At 43.1% G+C, this 21,795-nt stretch overlaps 3 protein-coding genes across 6 annotated transcripts in view; 2 read left to right on the top strand and 1 right to left on the bottom strand.

Annotated features, from left to right (window-relative positions):
* Positions 1 to 5,029, bottom strand: part of LOC115021639 (autophagy protein 5-like) — a 7,132-nt gene extending 2,103 nt beyond the window's left edge. Inside the window, exons 1-5 of one of the 2 annotated variants that reach the window (XM_029452184.1) lie at positions 4,891 to 5,029; positions 4,272 to 4,456; positions 3,037 to 3,164; positions 1,810 to 1,888; positions 1,230 to 1,392 (exon numbers count right to left, since the gene is read on the bottom strand). In XM_029452184.1, coding sequence (XP_029308044.1) covers positions 1,230 to 1,392; positions 1,810 to 1,888; positions 3,037 to 3,164; positions 4,272 to 4,379 — 478 coding nt within the window. In that variant the 5' untranslated portion in view covers positions 4,380 to 4,456; positions 4,891 to 5,029. The other variant, XM_029452185.1, reaches the window with a different exon arrangement.
* Positions 5,030 to 5,181: 152 nt separating this feature from the next.
* On the top strand, positions 5,182 to 9,772 carry dctn3 (dynactin 3 (p22)). 2 transcript variants are annotated; one of them, XM_029452183.1, is made up of 8 exons: positions 5,182 to 5,361; positions 6,424 to 6,508; positions 6,664 to 6,750; positions 6,969 to 7,052; positions 8,718 to 8,776; positions 8,862 to 8,921; positions 9,236 to 9,364; positions 9,397 to 9,772. In XM_029452183.1, exons 1-7 carry the CDS (start codon positions 5,197 to 5,199, stop codon positions 9,320 to 9,322), a joined length of 627 nt encoding a protein of 208 aa, XP_029308043.1. In that variant the 5' UTR covers positions 5,182 to 5,196; the 3' UTR covers positions 9,323 to 9,364; positions 9,397 to 9,772. The 2 variants fall into 2 exon arrangements, with proteins under 2 accessions (XP_029308043.1, XP_029308041.1); XM_029452181.1 differs by having other exon boundaries at positions 9,236 to 9,772.
* A 2,325-nt stretch (positions 9,773 to 12,097) lies between these two features.
* On the top strand, positions 12,098 to 21,370 carry nt5c3a (5'-nucleotidase, cytosolic IIIA). Of its 2 annotated transcripts, none has more exons than XM_029452448.1 (8): positions 12,098 to 12,346; positions 18,897 to 18,995; positions 19,116 to 19,185; positions 19,267 to 19,399; positions 19,590 to 19,679; positions 20,081 to 20,243; positions 20,341 to 20,541; positions 21,027 to 21,370. In XM_029452448.1, the coding sequence occupies exons 1-8, from the start codon at positions 12,209 to 12,211 to the stop codon at positions 21,126 to 21,128; spliced, it is 996 nt and encodes a 331-aa protein (XP_029308308.1). In that variant the 5' UTR covers positions 12,098 to 12,208; the 3' UTR covers positions 21,129 to 21,370. The 2 variants fall into 2 exon arrangements, with proteins under 2 accessions (XP_029308308.1, XP_029308309.1); XM_029452449.1 differs by lacking the exon at positions 12,098 to 12,346 and adding an exon at positions 16,840 to 16,891.
* Positions 21,371 to 21,795: the final 425 nt, after the last annotated feature.

Here is a 21,795-nt window from a genome sequence, read left to right as displayed (position 1 = left end):
GTTAGTTCTGCAGTGTTTAATGTAGTTACAACATGTTTTGTGAACCACACACTGCACTTTCAAAACAATATTAGTCTCCTAAATGAAGGTTTCTTTCTTGTGTTACGATCTGTCAGTCTCTTTTACTTTCAGGGGAAAGTGGAAGAAAGATGAGCTCCATTCCTTCATGTATTTACATGTAGGTCTTCATCAGTACTGTAATGTACTGTAATGTAATACTTATTACACTTCTTCATGTAATATATTTAGAAACAGAGCAGATATAGAAACTAGATTAGATCCACAAAAGTAAAGCATTGCAACAATAATGATCATTTCTTAAGCTGCGTGATGTGAAGTTATTATTGTGTGTTAACATGGTACAAAAGGAAGAGAGGCATGCCACTATGGGCATATTTAAATATAAGTGCCACCTCGCTCCATCACTGGGGAGCACGGTGTTTATTGTTGTCTCGTTTGATCATCTTGACCTGCAGTGATTCCAACATTCTCTCGCCACACTTGAGTTTCAAAGACGAGGTCAAACCTCAAATTTGGTAATCCATCCCACCCCCACCCCCCAGCGTCTACTGCCACATCACACGCTTCCAGTGCTTCAGCCCCCCCGCTCAGCTACACCTACACAAACCACCACAATCACAACCGATGGCCAACTGGAAATCTACGTGTCTGGACGGACGGGTGGAAACGGAAAAGGGATGCTGGTGGGTGTTTCGGTGGGAAAGGTTTTGGAAGTGGAGGCTTCAAAGACTGCTATCAGACTAAAGAGAGATTTATGTGTGTGTGTGTGTGGAGGGGGGGGGGGGCTGAGTGGGTGTGTGCAGGAACAAGGAAAGGAAGGCAGGAAGTGAGTCTATTTAGATATTTGTGTCTTTGAAAGCACCACACCTACAGATGAGTGAATCTTTTGCAGACAATTATACAAATATGGCTTAGAGTTTATGTGTGCGTGTGCATGTGTGTGTGTGTGTGTGTGTGAATCTGCTTAAAAGTGTGATCTGCAGGGAGACAACATGTGTGCATCAGTGTTAATGAGTGAATGTGTGTCACTTCCCCAACAGCTGCTTGTGGTCTTTCTTCTGTGTGTGTGTGTGTGTGTGTGTGTGTGTGTGTGTGTGTGTGTGTGTGTGTGTGTGTGTCTGCCCTCCTCACCTTTTAGCATGCTTATCCACAGCTGCTTATAGAAGTGTGTATGTTTGTGTGTGTGTGTGTGTGTGTGTGTGTCTCACCGTTCTGCAGGCCCATCCACAGCTGTTTGTGGTCTTTCTTCTGCATGTCGTTGACGACTTGGCTCTTGTGCTTGAGGACGTCGGCCTCCTTGATGCTGGACATGAAGTGTGCCTCGATCACAGAGTTGGACGGGCAGTGGAGCAGGTCACGATCTGGAAAATTCTGACACATGCACAAGAAAAACATTAGATTTAAAAGCTGCATTCTTGGTTTGTTTCGGCCACAAGGAGCCGAAGAGCTTCACAACAAGCGGGCGGACATGTTATCAATCTATTTACACATCTGCTTTAGCAGACACAGAGTTGTGTTTCCACCCCACAATGTCCATAATTCACTCTTTAATTCTGGTGTAAGCTCCACCAACTCCTGAGGGAAACATCTGACTCTTTAGATGATAAATGTTCCACTTTCTTCATCAACTAGCGGCTAACTTCAGCACTGAGACTGAACCAACACAGTACATGAAAGAGGCTAAAAGGCTGTATAGAGAGGTGGTGACACTTCTCTCTGTGTTCTTCCCATGCCCCATTACACGTGTCATTACTTATATGCAACAATTGTGGACACATTGACTGTTACCTTAAAGTGCACAGTGATGCTCCAGGGTAAGACTGTGTTGGACGCATGGAGGTCAAACAGAACTCCAATTGGATAGTGCCTGGAAGCAGCAAACACAAAGAGGAGTCATGTTAGTGTGATCTTTAAACTGAACAGCCGCCGTCTACAGACTGACAGCAGCACGTGACCTCCACACGTGACCTCCACACGTGACCTCCACACGTGACCTCCACACTCCCAAATGACTCACAAACCTTTTGTACTAAAAGTCTTTAAAATGATTTCTGGTGTAACTGCAGCTCATTATGAGCGTCGGAGTGCGAGCACACACAGTTGGTGTGAGTCTTTTGTTGAGTCCAGCTTTCTCTGGATGCCACGTGTAAACTTCAGTTAACGTTCCACTCCAACATTTCTATTTGTCATTTCCTGTGTTTCCGCCAACAGGGGTTAGATGCTTTTCTTTATCGCAACCTCAAATCAGAGGAGTGTATTTACGGTGTTTTCATGATCGATCACTCACTAACAATATTAGTCGTTCCCCTGAAGCCAACAAGCACATTTGGACCAGAATTGGTGATTTAAAAATGTGTAAATAAATGAAAGACTCCTGTTAAAAGGTTACCAGAACCTAAAGTTATGACTAAAAAGAGTTATGTTCGTCAACAAACTTAAGGTATTACATTTTCAAATCATTTGTAATTTACAAAAACAAAACAAAAAGCAGCAGAACTTCACATTTGAGAAGCTGAAACCAGATAACATTTAAATATGTTTACATTACAACTAATGAAATCACTTTGAACACATGTGTTCCTACTGTAAACGTCTCTTCATCATCGGTGCTGCAACACTGACACCTTGTGGTTGAGCTGTGTTCCTGCAGTCTGTTCACCTGCTGTTAACTAACCAGGTAACTGGTTAACAGCAGCTGCCTGTCGATACACAGACTTCAGAGCTGCAGGTGGCGTGAATACTGTGGTTCTGACGGTGTTTTGCATTTGTTGGAGAAACATTTACGTGAAGCAGGACAACAAGACACACAGACTCCTTTAAAAGTCCCATGTTTGAGGAAATGGAAACAACACTGACCCAGTTTTTCTAAGATGGGTGGGGTTGTCTGGGTGAAAATGATGAGAAGATATAGACACAACAAATACACTAAATTGCTCTTGTAACAAATAGTTGGCTCTCACTCAAGCTCCCGAAGAGAAGAAGAGAAATCAGTTCATCCAACAATTGTTCTCTCACCATTTCAGTGGCGTCCCTTCATACTCGAACCACATCTCCTCCGCGTCCTCGGTCCTCATGACTTTGTGGAAGTGTTTCCTCACCTTGTCTGTAACCAGAGTCAGGTAGCTCACTCTGGGTAACAGCAGCTGACGGAGCCAACAGGAGAGAGGAAGACAGCCATCATCATTTAGTACATAAAAAGCAGCCAAACAGCTTCATGTTGTCTTCAGTCTCCACATGATGCTTCTTCATGTATTTTATATCTTTGAGGTGTGCTTTACACCCTCGTAATGCTTTAAACCCTCTTCTGTAGGCTGTTTCAAAGCAAGAGATTTGAAGCACAAGGGTTTATTGTGTGGGACGCGACCTGAAGCCGTGTGCCTCGAGTGAAAAGCCCCTTTCTCTTCCTGCCACTAATCAGTATGAGCAGCTACCAGACTGTTGAGAAGAGTACATTAGAGGACGTTACTAATACTACTGCTATTGTAAATATATTTTCAGTATTCCTACTTTTCCCTGCTGATGAAAAATACAGTTCACAGCATCTTGTGAGTTGCGAAACATTCCTGGGATTGACAATCTCCTCCACCATGAACACCAGAGACTTTTATTAAGACGATGGAAAGAAATGTAGCATATCCAGAGATGGTTTGGTGCAGCTGTATAGAGCAGCAGGGAAATCTATAAGGCTAGACTACAAAAGAAGAGCCTTTACGATTTAAAGGACTCCTCACAACCTTTTAAAATTCCTTCCTTCTCACAAAAGAAGCATTAAGACCAGAACCGCATGTGTCCTGATGCTGCCTGCCTCCATGACACCACACACATGGCACTACAGGCCACTCAGCAGGTTAAATAATCGTGCAATAAGTAAAGTTTTAATGCACTTAAAGAAGCATTTATCTAGTGATTGGATGTTGCTGCCCTACAGGTTCTAGAGTTTTATCTGTGTTGTATTTTATTATATGCATTTGTTTTACACTTTCATGGGTATAGATATTATCTTAGATATCGGTTTTATAGTTTGTTTAATGTATTATGTGCTTTGTGAGTGAGTGGCTTTGCTTTAAGTATGCTCAGTCATGCTGCTATGACAATAGAGTATTCTTCTTTTCCAACTCATCCGGTATGTCTGGTATGTATTCATTCTTTCATACTGATGTCAAACACAGAGCTGTGGGCTCAGGTGGGGTTTGTAGGAAGTTGGGGCTGGGGTCAGTGGCCATGTGAAGTCAGAGAGCAACAGCACTTACATAGTAGGGCTCTGCTTCTCTCTCAGTAACTTCATCCTGATTCAGAATGAAGCAGGTGGGGATCCGGCCGAACCAGACGTCTCTCAACACGTCCTTGTCATCTGCCATGCTGCTGCTGCTCCCAGTGGCACATAAAGAACTAATCCCCCGAACACAGTCCCCGAAGTCCAGTGGCGGGCAGCTTCCTGGTGTCAGCAACACAGCAGAGCAGACAGGCAAGCATCGATGAAACTTTCAGCAACACAACCACAAAACCACAATGAAGAAGTGCAGAAACATAAACTAGTACCACATTGACTCCATTAATCCAGCTTTAGATCAGCCACATACGTCCTTATTAATTCACTAGGGGAGTTATTACTAAGTTATAGTCCATAAGAAGACAGCCACTCACCTGCTACACTTCCAAACTAACTCCAAGCTTGTCAAACTACGCAGATGTAATGCAGAAACTGACGTTAGCTTGAGGGCTAGGTAAGCTAACTTAGCGCGTGAAAACATAGCACGGACTTGTTTACAACAAACAGATGTGCTCGCTTCCGGGGTATCGTTATCATTGTCCACACACAGACTGTTCCTGTGTGCGAGGCAGAGATGCTGAGATGTTAGGAAACCTTACTTTGTGTGGATGTGTTGCAGTCGGCTTGAATGGAAGAAGGGCCGTGACTGTCGATGTTGTCATTCCCCTGCTGTCACCGGAAAACAGCTGAAAACCCCTCTCACCGCAAAACAGCGACCCCTCGCGGACATCTCTCTCCCCTGTAACAACATGTTTCTTTCACTGTGATTCACACATGTCAGTTAAAGGCAGCGTTTTATTTATCTACCAAATATCCTACATTAAAAAATAAAAATAATCCTGTACCTTTTCTTTTTACAAAAGATAAATGCATATGATGTGTAGCTCCTGCGACGCGTCATCGATATGCGACGCCGCTTTGACGTCTTCAGGGCTGTTTGGTTTTGTGTTGTGTCCACTAGCTTCAAGATGGATAAACAGTTGGAGACGGATAACCTGGAAATGCGTCTTCAGGCGCTGGAGAGTAATATATATGGCGAGAGAAGAAGCAAAAGTGGGAAACCCGTCAAGGTTCGTCCAGAAATATGTTTATTCTGATGAGTAAAGAAGCTAGCCAGCTGTTAGCTTAGCAAAGCTAACATTAGCTCTGTCAGTGGGATTGAGTGGACGCCCTTTTTATGCTAGGAACATTTGCTGTACAATACGTTTTATTTGAAGTTATGACAGCTGTTTACTCCAGTATAATACAATAACAATAGTATATTTATATACCAGCTAAACAGCTGTTATGTTAGCTATTTAGCTTTAACGTGGCTTATTGAATAGATAGCAAGTTGGTTAGCTTGGTTAGTTCAAGACTGGAATACAATCAACAATACAAAAGTCTCAAATGTTTTAACGACAGTGGTGGAATGTAACCAAGTACATTTACTTAAAGTGCTGTACTTAAGTACACATTCAAGTAGTATTTCCATTGTATGTAACTCTATACTTCTTCCCCACTACATCTCAGAGGTATATATTGTATTGTTTGTATACATTTTTAATCTGAGTGTACATATTTTGTAGTAGTTTGGCTTGAAATGGTCCTTTTGAGCCAATGAATGGAGTGTTTCATCAGAGCATCATATGATGATGAACACTTTGAACTAACAAAGGGGGCATTGAAATGGATTTGTGTCCTGACAGATATTTGCAGGGGTGGAGAAAGTGTCAGTTGTTAGTGTTGTTATGACAATAAAGTACTGTTATAAGCCTACTGTTAACTATTAATGTGCTTTTTCCAGATGTACTCAAAAAGAGACCTACACATATTATACTGTACGTGTGCATAAGCATCTCATGTTCCTTTCTAAATGTGATACACATCCAGTCCCCAAAGGCATGCCACGGGGCAAATCAGAGAAGAAAGTGCACACGTTAAAACGATTATTTGATTGTGCTGCTACATACTGTATATACTGTATCTCCGTGCTACTCTTGAACTTTAGATTATTATTGTTTTAACTGTATTAACTGTAGTACCATATATTGCACAGAAGTCCTCAAATAAAAATAAATAAATTACAATGACTTTTTCATAGCCTTGTTAATCATTTACATTAAATCTAATCGATGTCCTTCGTCCTGCAGTGTGCTGAGTCTTTGGCCAGGATTCAGGCAGGTCTGACCAATACGGCCAACAAGAGGGAACGAGTTAAGATCCTGCACAAGAAGAGTGAGTCACATGCTGTATACTGACATAAGTTGCCAAAAGTGTTGCTAAGTGCTGGTCTTAAATCCAAAATGCCACAACACTGCTTGCAGGAATGTATCTGGTCAGATTTTAGACTGTTTGAGTCTCTGATCATATTTATTGGTGTTGTGGTGCAGTTGAGGACCTGCTGAAGTACCTGGACCCCCAGTTCACCGACCACATCACTGTACCTGATGCCATGAAGCTGGAGTTCATTCTTGCTGGTAAGAACCAGGAGGACCCTGGGATGGATAAATCAAGTATTTATTATAGGCTTGTATTATTCATTTATTGTATATGAAGACACATAGCATGTGTAATGTTTAAGGCTATACATGTAAAGTTAAATGTAAGTTGTCACATAAATAAGATTATTGAATTGTAGAAGACTCGTATCTGATTTAGTGCTCACTGTGATGCCGTTGTGTGTTTGTCTGCACAGAGGAGGACTTCCTGCTTTCCCAGGCTGCTTTGCTGGAGCAGGTCAGCAGCATGAAGCCGCTGCTGGACAGCAACTACATCAGAGGTGAGTTTCACCCGGCAGAACCGTAAACACAGCGAGGACGACACAATATCTGCTCTGTGCTTTTACTCAGCACAGTAGGGAGAAGCTCGTGCTGTGAACTGATGTTTGCCTGTTTGGTAGCCAAACGTAAAGATGGATTTGGCTGAATTGTTTTGGACAGGTTGTCTTAAAAAAAACAAATCTGTTACCACCACCTTCAGTATTTCCTGTCACATAGTGAATCCTGTTGATTTGCATCAGCAGCATGTCATCCCTTGTGACTGCTGTAGTTTACATGGTGGCTCACTTTCTCATTGGATTGTAATTTTCTTTAATGAATAACTTGTTTTTAGTCTGTATTGATTGGATATAAAATACTAGATCTGACTTTCTCCAGCAGCATGCTATAGGCCCTGTTGTAACAGGTTGTAACATGTTGTAACATGTTGTATCATGTTGTATCATGTTGTAACATGTTGTAACATGTTGTAACATGTTGTAACATGTTGTAACATGTTACAACATGTTGTAACATGTTGTAACATGTTGTAACAGGTTGTATCATGTTGTAACATGTTGTAACATGTTGTAACATGTTGTATCATGTTGTAACATGTTGTAACATGTTGTAACAGGTTGTAACATGTTGTAACAGGTTGTAACATGTTGTAACAGGTTGTAACATGTTGTAACATGTTGTATCATGTTGTATCATGTTGTAACATGTTGTAACATGTTGTAACAGGTTGTAACAGGTTGTAACAGGTTGTAACAGGTTGTAACATGTTGTAACATGTTGTGTTGCAGCGTGTTGCAACGTGTTTCAGCGTGTTGTAACAGGTTGTAACATGTTGTAACATGTTGTATCATGTTGTCATGCTTTAGATAGAAATGAATGTAACGTGTTGTATCATGTTGTAACGTGTTGTAACATGTTGTAACAGGTTGTAACATGTTGTATCATGTTGTCATGCTTTAGATAGAAATGAATGTAACGTGTTGTATCGTGTTATAACGTGTTATAACGTGTTATAACGTGTTGTAACGTGTTGTATCGTGTTGTAACGTGTTGTATCGTGTTATAACGTGTTATAACGTGTTATAACGTGTTGTAACGTGTTGTATCGTGTTGTAACGTGTTGTATCGTGTTATAACGTGTTATAACGTGTTATAACGTGTTGTAACATGTTGTATCATGTTGTCATGCTTTAGATAGAAATGAATGTAACGTGTTGTAACATGTTGTAACAGGTTGTAACATGTTGTATCATGTTGTCATGCTTTAGATAGAAATGAATGTAACGTGTTGTATCGTGTTATAACGTGTTATAACGTGTTATAACGTGTTGTAACGTGTTGTATCGTGTTGTAACGTGTTGTATCGTGTTATAACGTGTTATAACGTGTTGTAACGTGTTGTATCGTGTTATAACGTGTTATAACGTGTTGTAACGTGTTGTATCGTGTTGTATCATGTTGTAACATGTTGTATCATGTTGTAACATGTTGTCATGCTTTAGATAGAAATGAATGTAACATGTTGTATCAGGTTGTAACATGTTGTATCAGGTTGTAACATGTTGTATCAGGTTGCCATGCTTTAGATAGAAATGAATGTAACTGTATGACTTTGTATATTCGGAGATGTAGTGTTTTACAGTGGTGTGTGTTTCTGTTGCTCACAGATGTACCAGAGCACGCCACCAAGCTGCAGCGCCTGTCACAGATTCACATCAAAGAGCAGGTACCCCCCCTCGTTCTGTCTCCATCGGCCTCATTGTGTCTCTCGTTATGTTTTATCTGCTGACTCATGTTCGTCTCTTTCACAGGACCAGACTGAGGCTCAGGCCCTGGAAGTGAAGAAGCTTTTTGAGGATTACAACAAAATGGTAAACTTTTATTTTCACTGGATTTCTATTTTTTATTTCAGTAAAATAAAAAATACCACATTGAACAAAGTATTGTTGTTAAAGGTAAAGACGCTGTTAACGTTTTCTAAATGTCACGTCATTACAAACTTCTTCCTGTACTCTCTTATCTCTTGTGGGCTAAAAGAAACTGAATAATATCCATGAATAATTATAATAAATACTGGTTAAATAATACATTTTGCTCTTTTGTTCTTAAACTAATTTGTCTGATAAACTTATAAACTGCTGCTGAGTCTTAGCTCCACCCACTGACCCTGACCTCTGATTGGCAGATGTTCCTGCTGTCGAAGCAGTTCACCCAGTGGGACGAGACCCTGAAGAAGCTGGAGGAGGCCAAGGGCATCCGGCCTGTGGAGTAGCTCCTGTCAACAAACACACACACACACACACACACACACACACACACACACACACACACACACACACACACACACACACACACACACACACACACTTCTGATGAGGATGGTGATGATGAAGAAGAAGAAGTCTGCACCGTGGTGGGAGCTTCAGATCAGACAAGTGTTACACATGAAGCTTGTTCTTCCACAATAAAACTAAAGGATATAAACATTTCACTTTTTTTTAACTGCTTATCAATTTGGAACCATAATTTAATGGGATCGGTTAATATAATGTTGACACCCTAATTGGCTCATTCCATGATGGAGTTAAAATGATAACAATCCTCCAACCCGGGGAAATGATCTCCCTAAAAAGAGTTCTCAAAAATCTTTGGGCTGGTGAAAATGTAGAGGAACTCTGTGTCATGTGACTCTTCATCTGTGGGAGCTCTGTGTCATGTGACTCTTCATCTGTGGGAACTCTGTGTCATGTGACTCTTCATCTGTGGGAACTCTGTGTCATGTGACTCTTCATCTGTGGGAGCTCTGTGTCATGTGACTCTTCATAAATCATCTGTGGGAGTTCGCTCTCATCACGTGACGTGTTGCTCAGCGATGCTGATGTTATTTATTTTCAGACGATGCTTTTTATGCCTGCATATTGACTCAACTTGTGAAACATTCCAACACAGCCTCTATACTGCAAGACACACACACACACACACACACACACGTCCCTCTTGATGCCTCCTGACATGTTTGGAAAAACTTAAATTAGCTTCATTATTCTTTTGAATATTCTGGTTTTGAAATGTTCTATATGTCTCGTTTCATAACGCACGACTGCAGTTAATACAATAAATATTACTTTTTTTCTTTGACTTCTCGTGTGTGTGTGTGTGTGTGTGTCATGTATCTGTAAACTGTTCAAACATGCAGACCACTTGAAGGCAGGCCTGTTTCGACGGCTGTAATGTATGGACTGAAAGACGCAGCTGATGATTATATGAACATGAAGACATGTATCGTGTGCTCACTGCTGCTGCTTTAGAGCTCATTGTATTACACGTTACACAAGGCAGGCAAAGCTGCTGTGCATTCAAATCAAGCGCTGACGTGAATAAGTATATTGACACACGAGTCAGATAACGTTTCATCTGAATGATGTGCAGTGAAACGGTTTCCACAGTTACAGGAAATGTCACTATTAGCTTTTATTTATTCTTTATTAAGTGACAACGTCTTGAAAAATGTGCATCTGCAGATTTGTTAAATTAAATGATCTGGATCTAATTTTTTTAATACTAGGTTTCAACCAGGTCGTGCACTTTAGCTGTTTGCTTAACACTGGACATGTATGATGAAATGAAACTTATCCATATAATCCTAAATAACCACGAGCTTCTCTGTGACCTGCTGGTGCCTCTCGGGGTTTAGGGCTCAGTAACTCCGGGTGCCTTTCGTTAATAAAATATGTGGACCTCCTCACCCACAGAACTTAAAAACACAGACGTAAGAAAGGAGTTAAAGTGGGGGGTACGTGAAGATCTAGTGCAGATGGTAAACAGGTTATTGAGTAATGCATCATTTGTTATTGAGTTGTATGGTAAATGTGTTGGGATATGAGCTTCTTGTCTCTGCAAATAATAATAAACAAATATTTGTTGAATGTCGGGGCAAACCCCCAGGGACTGACGCCAAACCCTTCAATTTACTTTTGATATTTTAGATTGATGCAACAGTTCTTGCTATCACATTTATAGTTTTTGTTTATACATTTGCACAGCTGTTAAATCCCTCTATATGTGAAGGAGACACACATTCGAGAAAGGAAAGGAGGAGGTGGTTCTGTGGCTTCCTCTCCCTCCATCAATAATTGTAATTTCATGAACCTTCTCTCTTGTATTCATCCATCATCTCTTAGTTACCATAATGACCCTAACCTAGATTTAAAGTGTGTATATTGTCTCATCTTCATCGCCTCTAAGGGACCAGCCAGTGATGTCAGAGGTAAAGGACAAACTGACAAGTTGACAAAGATAGTCTCGTGGAAAGATGCGTCACTCTGTAGCACGGAACTGGCACACTTTTCAATCTGCATTACTTCTCGTACATGTAGGTATACTGTTGAGTTCATGTGTCTGTGGGAAAGACACACATTTTGTGTCGAAATGTAGGCAAGTAGAAGTACACAAGTATATTTCCAAATAACAAATACATGTGTTGTCTTCTCCAGAGAGTAAGTGGTACTAAAAAGTACATAAAAAGTGTCTTCTGAGAAGGTGTAGCTTATAATGAGTGTTGATGAGTTTTGTAAATGACTCCCAATATTACTATGAAGTTGTGTATTTTTATTAATTAATTGTATGTTGTTAATGACTTTTGTTTTGGTATTTCCTGTACAAACGGAAGTGTTTTATTTTTAACTTTTACTGTGAAAAGGGGGGGCGAGAGCTCACCTTTTTTATATTTATAAACTTAAGTTTTTAAACATAAGAACAGCTCCTACGCCAGCGATAACAAAGCAAGTTGATTTTAGAATAAGTTTAAAAAAGATTGCGGACATTAATGTTAGCCTACCTGACAAGTTTGCTAGCTTAGTGTTGCTAAGTAACGTGACAATTAAGGTCTGCTTCAAATAACGTTAGCTTAATGGCTAAAATTACATTTTGTTTGTTTATTTTACGGTAATATATGTATACATATAATGTGTTACTTTCTGTCTTTCTGTTTATTTATGTTTTCATCAAGCTATTACGTTGGTTACCAAATATTAAACAGAGTGAGTGGTCGGTCGGCGCGTAGAGGATCTTTGGCTGCAGGTTTTACCAGGAGGAAGGCGCGTGTTTGACAGGACGGGACTCTCGCGCGGCGGCCGGTCGGAGTAACAGCGGACTCTTCATGGACAGGACGGCCGTGGTGAAGGTCGGAGCCGCGGCAAGCGCCAGCGTCTGTGCCCTGTTCGGCGGCGTGGTGCTGGCCCAGTACATCGTCGCTAAGAAGAAGCGAGCGGGCAAGAAAACCAGGATCATAGAGATGGTGAGTAAAACGAGCCACACTCGACCAGAGGCAGGCAACATTTCAAACCGGAAGTGGGGACGTTCTACCCTTCAAAAATAAAAGCATGCACCCAACGAAATCGAGTGTTCTTGAGAAGGTTGTTCAGGGCAATCTAACGATAAGGATCCTTTTTTATATTTTTAATTGCAGGAGTAATAATTAGTGGCAGCGTCAAAACTTTGCCCAGTTTGTTTTTGTTGGCTTTTGCTTTCCGCTTTTGAAGTTACTACGATTTTGTAATGATTGTGTCAGAGGGAAACAATGCTAGCTGAAGCGCACCTCACTCTTTATTCTAATATTTTATTCTGCCATAAAGAATGCGAACATCTGCATTTTGGTTGGTAAATGAATTATGTATTTAAATAAATTTAAAACACTTTGCAGAGGCACATAGAGAGTAACTTAAGTCTATTTAGAAAACTCCAACCATAAGCTGTACACAACATGATGATAATGATAAGTGAACGCATTTTCCCCTATGCAACACCCACATGACATTGCAGCACATGTGCACCTCTATTCTGAAATACATGTCCGGAAATATGACACTGTAAATGTTGGTATCTTGACAGTAGTGGACCTACATGATGCTGTGCGCATGCGCGGATATTCCCTAAAACAGCAGCTGTTTTTAGAGGTCATCAGATTGCTCTTCTCCTACAGAAAGAGCAGCGGCTTTTCAGTTGGAGACCAGAAAGCTTTTGACTGCTGATCCTCTGTGTCAGTGATGCTCTTTACAGATCCGTCACTCTCCTGGAAACAGCTTTGTGCTGCTGCTGCTGCTGGAGGTTATGCAAGCTGCAGCAGCACAGGCGGCACACACTCATGGACACACACTCATGGACACACTCAGTCCAGCATTTCAACCTGTCCGGCAGGAATCTGCACAAACTTAAACAACTCGGCTCTTACCTTATTTATTTGCAGAACATCATGTTCACTGAACCTTGTTTTTCAAAATTCTGAAAACTATTTGAACGTGTGACACATGACAGATAAACATTTGTCCCCAGTGTTTTGATTACTCTGAATATAAAGGAAATCATTTCTATTTAACTTAAACACTACCCCTCAAATCCCCACATGAGGATATATATATAGTTGAACAAAGAAGAAGTGGTTGACTACAGGATGTTTGTTTTCTCATAACATATGTTCTAATATGTGCTGCAGGGATGTTAAACTTGTTTTTTCTCACAGGGCTTATAGAAGATATTTAGACTTTGAATTGTGCAGGCGTTACCGGGCGTGGTTCTGTATCTCTGAGGTGGCCTCACCTATACAGGTGCATATCTGGATGCAACTTTATTGAGCTTATTTGGTTTATCATCATTCAATGCTGCACATGAATGAATGAATCTGATTTAGAGTTGTGCATGTATTGTAACTGTGTGGCTGCACGTCAGACCTTTTGCCGATTTGGAGACGTGTGACCTTCTGATGCTACAGAAGCACAAACATCCGCTCTGAACCCCAGGGGTCTAAAACCACACGACTGCAACTCGCTCAGGCTTTCATCCTGTGTCCTGTGTCGAATCTTCACCGGCACATTCCTCTACGTCGTGAGCTTTGTGACTCGTACATCTCAGCTGTGTCATTTCAGAATACTTGGGCAGAACAAACCAAGCACATTGTTTTCATTCTCAGGTCTTCACGCCTTGATGGTGGATGGAACAAAGGATTATTTATAAATACTTTCTGTGGAGAAATAAATGGATTTCTTGGTATAAAACCTTCAAAAATGTCAGAAATCTTAAAACCCAAAGGTTTGAGCGAGACACTCTTCATACAACTAGAGAAGTGTGATCACTCAGCCAGCACAGTGGAAGTGAAGCTTCTCACGCTCACACATGAGCTGCTGCTTCTTTGAATTTCTCCTCTTCATGGCTGAAACTTAAACTCATCGTCCTCTGCATGCATCTGAGTGCAAGACTTAAAGCAACCCAAACCTGCTCCCTAAAGGAGCTGTGATACAATCGTACGATCGCACAGTGGAAGGTACCTGACTACAGAACACATCTGCAAGGTGTGCATGGGGAAAGAAGAAACGCATGTTTTGAAATGAGTTTAGTGGTTAAACGGAGTGTTGGATGAGTTTTAACGGGCGGAGGAAAGATGTTCAGTCTGATCCAGACCGTCCTGTTTAACACACTAACTGTCTTCTGTAACTGCGGTGAGTCAGACTGTAGATAAACGACGTGTCTGTTAGTCAGAAACTGGATCCTAACTGTGTCGGGGTCATTTTAATCCCAGCTGCTCCACACGGTCTGTCTGACGCACGTTAACACTGTACAGTGCTCACTGATCCGCTCTCACATCTCTCTGAAGAGTCCTGCTCCTGATTGCCTTTGGTTGTTTAATTGATTTGTTATTTAGCGCTGAAACGGTTAAAAATGACCAACTTTCATCACGTTTCCAAAGCTCAGTCAGATCCTCATCTCATGTTTCCTCTGCTGTATAATGTGGCACCACTGCTCGTCTCCCCCGCACCTTAATAACCCTAATACTTTTGGACCTGATCATGGTCCTGGGTCACACAAGGTTACAGACGGGTAGATTAACAGCTGTTTGAAAGTCTAATGATCAGGGTCCTGCTCTGTGTCCTGTTCAAACAAGAAGTTATGTAAAGCTTCTAGAACATGTGATAGCGAAGCTGCTCAGATCCACAACCTGTAGTGTTCACTGCTCTGCATGAGGCTTTGGGAGTCTGAAGATGTTTAGGGTTAAGTTCTGCGGTTGCTTTTGGTTGCAGAAGAGACTTCTCACATGTTCTCTGAATATTACCTGATATTTGACCCTCTGTCGTCGTAGCGTTGATATTAAGATGCAGTTTCTTTAAGGGACCGTCCTGTTGACAGCAGGTTCTCTGTTTATTAGCACATCGTATAACATGCTGAAGGAACAGATGAATTTAAAGCCCACGGCCGATGGATCCTGAAACCATGGAGTAAACTCTCTAACATCGATGTGCAGAAGCTGCATAAGACTAATAATCACACTGGATGCCTAAAAAGCAAAGCGCACTGAGTGCCCCCCCCCTGCAGCTCTGACCCTGATTACACTGAGGCTCTAAGATGCATTCAGGTAATCCAAAACAAATCCAAAACTTCAGGCACATGCGACAATAGAAAACTGCATTTCCCCAGGACTCTCCCAGGAGAACAGGAGCTCCTCCAGCAGGAGAGGATTCAGGAGAAGTACGAACAGACATGAGAAGGTCTCTCTCTGACGCCGGCGTTCACCAGCGGCGGCATGTGTGCAGTCACTGACCTAGATTTTGGACTCGTGGTATGCGAGGCAGTGGAGGTCGGCAGAGGAGGAGGACGAGGTTGTCTCATGTTCCGGTCTCCTCACAGCAACAACCGTCCAGAGGACGGCAGGAAGAACTGATATCTTCATGTTCTCAGACTCACTGATGTGTTGGACACAATAATGTATCGGCCTGCACAACAAACTCACAACTGTATCCATCAAGGGGGGGGGGAGAGCAGTAAACAGTGGACTCCTCTGTGACTACAGCAACATGCTGTCGAGCGTCCTGTTGGTTCTCTTCACACATTCCTCCATCATTGTGCAGTAACCATCTGACGGGGACGAGTTCTAATACAAGAAGCGTTGTGCTGGAGGCGACATGTGGGGGCCACTCGGCTCCTTTCATAGAAGAAGCTGCTGAACGTGTGTGTGTGTGTGTGTGTGTGTGTGTGTGTGTGTGTGGGGGGGGTGTTAATTAAAATAAATCATGTTCAGACTCAACCAGAAATGTAAAGACGTGCAGGAAGGTTCCTGTTTCTACACGTGTGTGTGAGCTGAATATTAAAGGTGTGTGTGTGTGTGTGTGTGTGTGTGTCCATGAGCTGCGTGCGTCATGTGTGGCTGACCATTGTAAGACCAAACTGACCCTGACCCTTGTGACCTTCCGTGCGCCGTCAAGCTATTTTCTGCATGCATGTGTGTGTGTGTGTGTGTGTGTGTGTTGGCGGGTGGGAGGAGGGGTGTGTGCGTGTTAAAACGTGTGCTCAGCAGTAGTAGTGCTGAAGCGAGCCCCCCCCCTCCGATTGATTTTAAAGGTTCCTTTTTCAAGGGGTCAAAAGTCACATTACTGGAACCAGGGTAGATTACACTTCTCCACCTCTGGCTCCATTCCGTGTGTGTGTGTGTGTGTGTGTGTGTGTGTGTGTGTGTGTGTGTGTGTGTGTGTGTGTGTGTGTGTGTGTGTGTGTGTGTGTGTGTGTGTGTGTGTGTGTGTGTGTGTGTGTGTGTGTGTGTGTGTGTGTGTGTGTGTGTGTGTGTGTGTGTGTGTGTGTGTGTGTGTGTGTGTGTGTGTGTGTGTGTGCTAAGCTGAAATTGTTATTGTGTAATTATGTGTGTGTGGGTGAGCCTCCTGTGCAGGGGGAGGGGCTATGTTGTCAAATACATTTTGGCCGACACCCTCTCCCTCCCTGACTGTTGCTGCAGATATAAAAGCCGTCTGCAGCTGCACAATCTTTTCCTCGTTCTTGTTTTTGCTGACGCAACAAACCCGCGGTAAGTTAGTGTGTGTGTGTGTGTGTGTGTGACTGGTTAAACTCCAGGCTGTTGCCATTTTTACTTCATGTAGAGTTCTACAAATTGTTACCGTCGACGGTAACGAAATCCTCCTGAATGTTTTCTCACGATGCGTTGACCTTTGACCTGTTTAGATTTTCTGCATGTAATGTTGCAGATATTGAGGCTGAACCCCCCCCCCCTTACATCTGGTAGATCGTCATGTTGAAACCCGCTCATGTCTGTTGAATAGAGACTCATGAAGACAGAATACTGATGCAGCACATGGAGTTGTGAGCCTACAGATGAGTTTCATTGTTGAAGCAGTTTTTAATGTTTGCTCAGAGGAGGAGCACGTTTGGTTTTCACTTGTCTCTAAATGTTTGACTGATCATGTAACTGTGATATGATTATATAATATAGAGATATTAACAAAGTGTGTGTAGTCCAGGACGTCTCTGCTGCACTACAATATATCATTTCTCGTGATGTGTTGATGAATTGTTCAGCGCTGCCGTCAGAAGAACACGCCGACGCACGTGTGTGGATCTATGTGAGACTTTAGAGCGGGGGTCACCAACCTTTGTGATGCTGAGTAATACGAAGGGATACACACGTCCTGAAGAACAGCTGCACCTTTAATAATAATAAGAGACGGACCACATGTTAATGTTAATTACTCCTCTCAATGATTTCTCACAGCTGATATCTTTATTGACAGTTTTGTATGCTGAGTCACACGAGTTATAATTTAGCACAAAGCACGACTTCTGTAAAAACATTCTGAAATCATGAACTGTCACATCTTCACACATCCTGTTTGTACGAACACTAACGTTGTGACATCAGAGAGGAGATGATGTCAGAACCTTTCTTCTCGTCTCTGAACATCACTGCACCTTTCAACACCTCTGCGTCCGAACAGTTCTTCTTCTTCTCTTCTCCTCCTCTCTCCTCCTCCTCCTCCTCCTCCTCCTCCTCCTCCTCCTCCTGTATTAAACATGTTGAGCTCTGAATGAAGCTTCTGATGCTTCCTGTGACTTGTTCACCGGCCTGGTGAGAAGAGATGCTGCGCCCCACCGTAGCTGCTCCCGCTGGCGTCTCAGCGACGAGGGGAATGGAGATTTAGCTGCAGGGTCAGAGTTCATATACATAAAACATTTTAGTTTTTTTAATTCTAGATTCAATATTGTCCTTTTTAAAATAAAGAATAATTCAAGTGTTATTGATATAAAAGCAAAATGATTAAATACACATTTTAGACTTCATGGTGACTAGTGCTATTTTTAGAACTGCAGGCGACCCCCCCCCGGCGTTAAACTAAATATATTTGGCTCAAGCATAATGTACATGCATGTCTTTAAAAACATCTCGCATAGAGAAATCATTTCCTGTTAAAGACGTTAAAGACGTTAACCGTGTGTGTGGGTGTGGGTGTGTGGGGGTGTGGGGGTGTGGCCTTCAGCTCGTTATACAACACCGACAGATTCCAAATTCCAGATTCTGTTTGTTCAGGACTGTGTGTGTGTGTGTGTGTGTGTGCCAGGGAACAGTGTGTGTGTGTGTGTGCGTGCCAGGGAACAGTGTGTGTGTGTGTGTGCCAGGGAACAGTGTGTGTGTGTGTGTGTGTGTGTGCCAGGGAAGTATAGTTTCTGCCACTTTGTATTTAATCTACTAAACTAAGTGACGTCCTGTCCGTCACACGGACTCCTCCTCCTCCTCTTCCTTCGGAGCAGGTGGCTCAGAATTACATATTGAACCTCAAACCAAATCAGTTCCTTAACACACATTCCTCTTCAGCGCTGTCCTCCTCTTCCTCTTCATACCAGAGCTCTGAGCACAGATCACCTGCAGCTCAGACCCCGAGGTCTTTCAGGAATATCCTGAAGCCTCAGTGTAGGTTGTGCGGAGATGTTTCATGCTGCGTGCTACAGTTCACCTGTTGCTCAGTCCACGCTGTTAAACATTAGTCTATAACAACTTCTCTTTGTCCCTTTCCCTCCAGATGCCTCAGTTTGAGAAGACCACGGTCCACATGAGGGACCCTGAGAGGGTGGAGCAGATCATCTGTGGCCTCATCAAAGGAGGAGCTTCTAAACTACAGGTAGAACATCAACACCTGATGGCACCATGTCCGTCAGTGTTCTGGTGAAACCACAGCTCACCTCAGAATGTCTCGTTTGTCTCTGCTTCTGCTCAACAACTGTTCTCGGCTCTTTTGCAGATCATCACAGACTTCGACATGACGTTAAGCAAGTTCGCTGTCAACGGCAAACGCTGCCCGACGTGTCACAGTGAGTACAGCGCGCATAAAACATTTCTTAGGTCACATGCAAACGTACATTATAACTGCGTCGTGCTCCCCCTTCGTGCAGATATCATTGATGACTGCAAGCTGGTGACAGAGGAGTGCAGGCAGAAGCTGCTGCAGCTGAAGAATAAATATTATCCCATCGAGATCGACCCTCAGCTCACCATGGAGGAGAAGTACCCCTTCATGGTGGAGTGGTACGCACATGCACCAACATCTCATACAACAAACACGCAGTCATGTTTGTGTTTCTGCAGAATACACCTGTCTCTCTACATGGTGTCCCTGAACACGTGTGTGTGTGTGTGTGTGTGTGTGTGTGTGTGTGTGTGTGTGTGTGTGTGTGTGTGTGTGTGTGTGTGTGTGTGTGTGTGTGTGTGTGTGCAGGTATTTCAAGTCTCACACACTTCTTGTGGAGCAGCGAATAGAGAAGGACAAACTGGCAGAGGTGGTGAGAGAGTCTGACGCTGCACTCAGGTACAGGACACTCTGAACACTATAGGGTTACTGCTCTTTACTGTTGCATTGTGGGTATTAGGCTGATGGGGATGCCCTTATATGGAAAGGTCACAGCTGAGTGTGTCAGAATCTATCTAATGTCATTTATTCATGTTTTCTGTTTAATATTTGTTTGTAAAAAATAGAATAAACTTTATTTGCATTAATAAACTAAATGTAATAATATAATATAATAATAATAAACGACACAACAAAGCCTTTAAAAGCGACACCATCAGCAGCATTGTAGCCTGAAGTCTAAACTATCATTAATACTTAAAGTAATGAAGTAAATGTCACGAGCGATACAGCAGCCGCACGTGCTGCTCTGCTTTAACGCTCGCCGCTCACTTATTGATGGGGACATATACTACACACAGGGAAGGCTATGAGCAGTTCTTTGACCGCCTGCAGCAGCACGATGTTCCCGTCTTCATCTTCTCCGCTGGCCTGGGCGACGTCCTGGAGGAAATCATCCGCCAAGCTGGAGTCTACCACCCCAACGTCAAGGTCGTCTCCAACTTCATGGACTTCGACGAGAACGTGAGTCCCTCCACCTGCGTTCTTCTGCTTGTGTTGTCGCTCGACCTCAGAACGCGTTTCATCCTCACGCCGGTTTGATCTGCTCCTCACTTCACAGGGCGTCCTGAAGGGTTTCAAAGGCGAGCTGATCCACGTGTACAACAAGCACGACGGCGCCCTGCGGAACACGGAGTACTTCAAACAGGTGAAGGAATACAGCAACATCATCCTCATGGGAGACTCGCTGGGGGACCTCAGCATGGCCGACGGAGCGCCCAACGTGGAGAACATCCTCAAGATCGGCTTCCTCAACGACAAGGTACAGACAGCCATGACACGTGACCGTAGATCCAGAACACGCAGAAGAGGGGTGTTACAACACGGTAACAAACAAACGATGAATCCCTCGTACGTCGACACACCAGCTGTTCGCAGCAATATTCAATAGATTGTGACGTATTCACCTTCTAATAAAAAGTTTCAAGATTAACTTTGAACACATCGTAATAAAGTTATAATTAACATTATTAATTAATGTTATAGTTTTTATATTTATTTATATAGCCCAATATCACGAATGACACATTTGTGTTAGTGGGCGTCACAGCAGGCGCAGCCACGACTCGTGATCCACACGTCGCTGATGTAAGTCGAAGGAACATCGCTACGTTAACGTTAGCGCCGACATTTAGCCAATCAGGCCTCGCATGATTCCACGTGTCCTGGTAGGTGACCTTTATATTTGGGCTGCTGTGGCAGCTCGGAGGTGCATCGCTGACCGTTTCCTCTGTTCCAACTCTGCAGGTGGAAGAGCGGCTGGACAAATATCTGGACTCTTATGACATCGTCCTGGTGAAGGACGAGACTCTGGAAGTGCCCAACGCCATCCTCCAGAAGGTTCTATAACTCCCAGTCCTCCCTTCAGAGCCCCCTTCAGACCCTTCCAGTGCTGGGCCTGTCAGACTTCTACCACCAACCTCCACCTGCTCTGGATCCCACCTGGATCATCTCTCAACTCTGACCCCCCGACCCTCCTGCCCCCTCCCCACCGCGCCCCTTTAAAAAGCCTTTTTAAAAGAAAATGAACTGTTTTAAAAGTCCACGCAGCAGCAGCAGCAGCAGCAGCAGCAGCAGAGCAGCAGCAGCAGCAGCAGCAGCAGCAGCAGCAGCAGCAGCAGCAGCAGCAGCAGCAGCAGCAGCAGCAGCAGCAGCAGCAGCAGCAGCAGCCTCTGGTGTTTCCTCTGGTGTTTCCTCTGACGCTCTCTCGAAGTCCTTTTATGATATAAAAAAGAAGAATAACCAAAAGTGAGATAAAACCCACAAACTCTCGCTCATCGTTATAATTTGCACATTATTGTTTACACTGTTCACAGGGTTACTTTGGATGACGGTCGCACATGGAACTTTAAAAAGGGTTATTTTGGGTCATGAAAGTATTTCAGTACATAAATGAATTTAAAGTGTTGCTACAGAACAGCAGCCATGTAAGGACCACTGCCACAGCATTCATGTTGGGGGGGGGGGGAGGATTCAGTCAGCATGAAGCTCAGATGAGAGGAAACGCACTTTAGAT

This window comes from Cottoperca gobio, chromosome 16, assembly GCF_900634415.1.
Source record: "Cottoperca gobio chromosome 16, fCotGob3.1, whole genome shotgun sequence".
NCBI lineage: Eukaryota > Metazoa > Chordata > Actinopteri > Perciformes > Bovichtidae > Cottoperca > Cottoperca gobio.
Note: the sequence above shows the minus strand (reverse complement) of the source record. Positions and strands in the feature narration are given on the sequence as shown.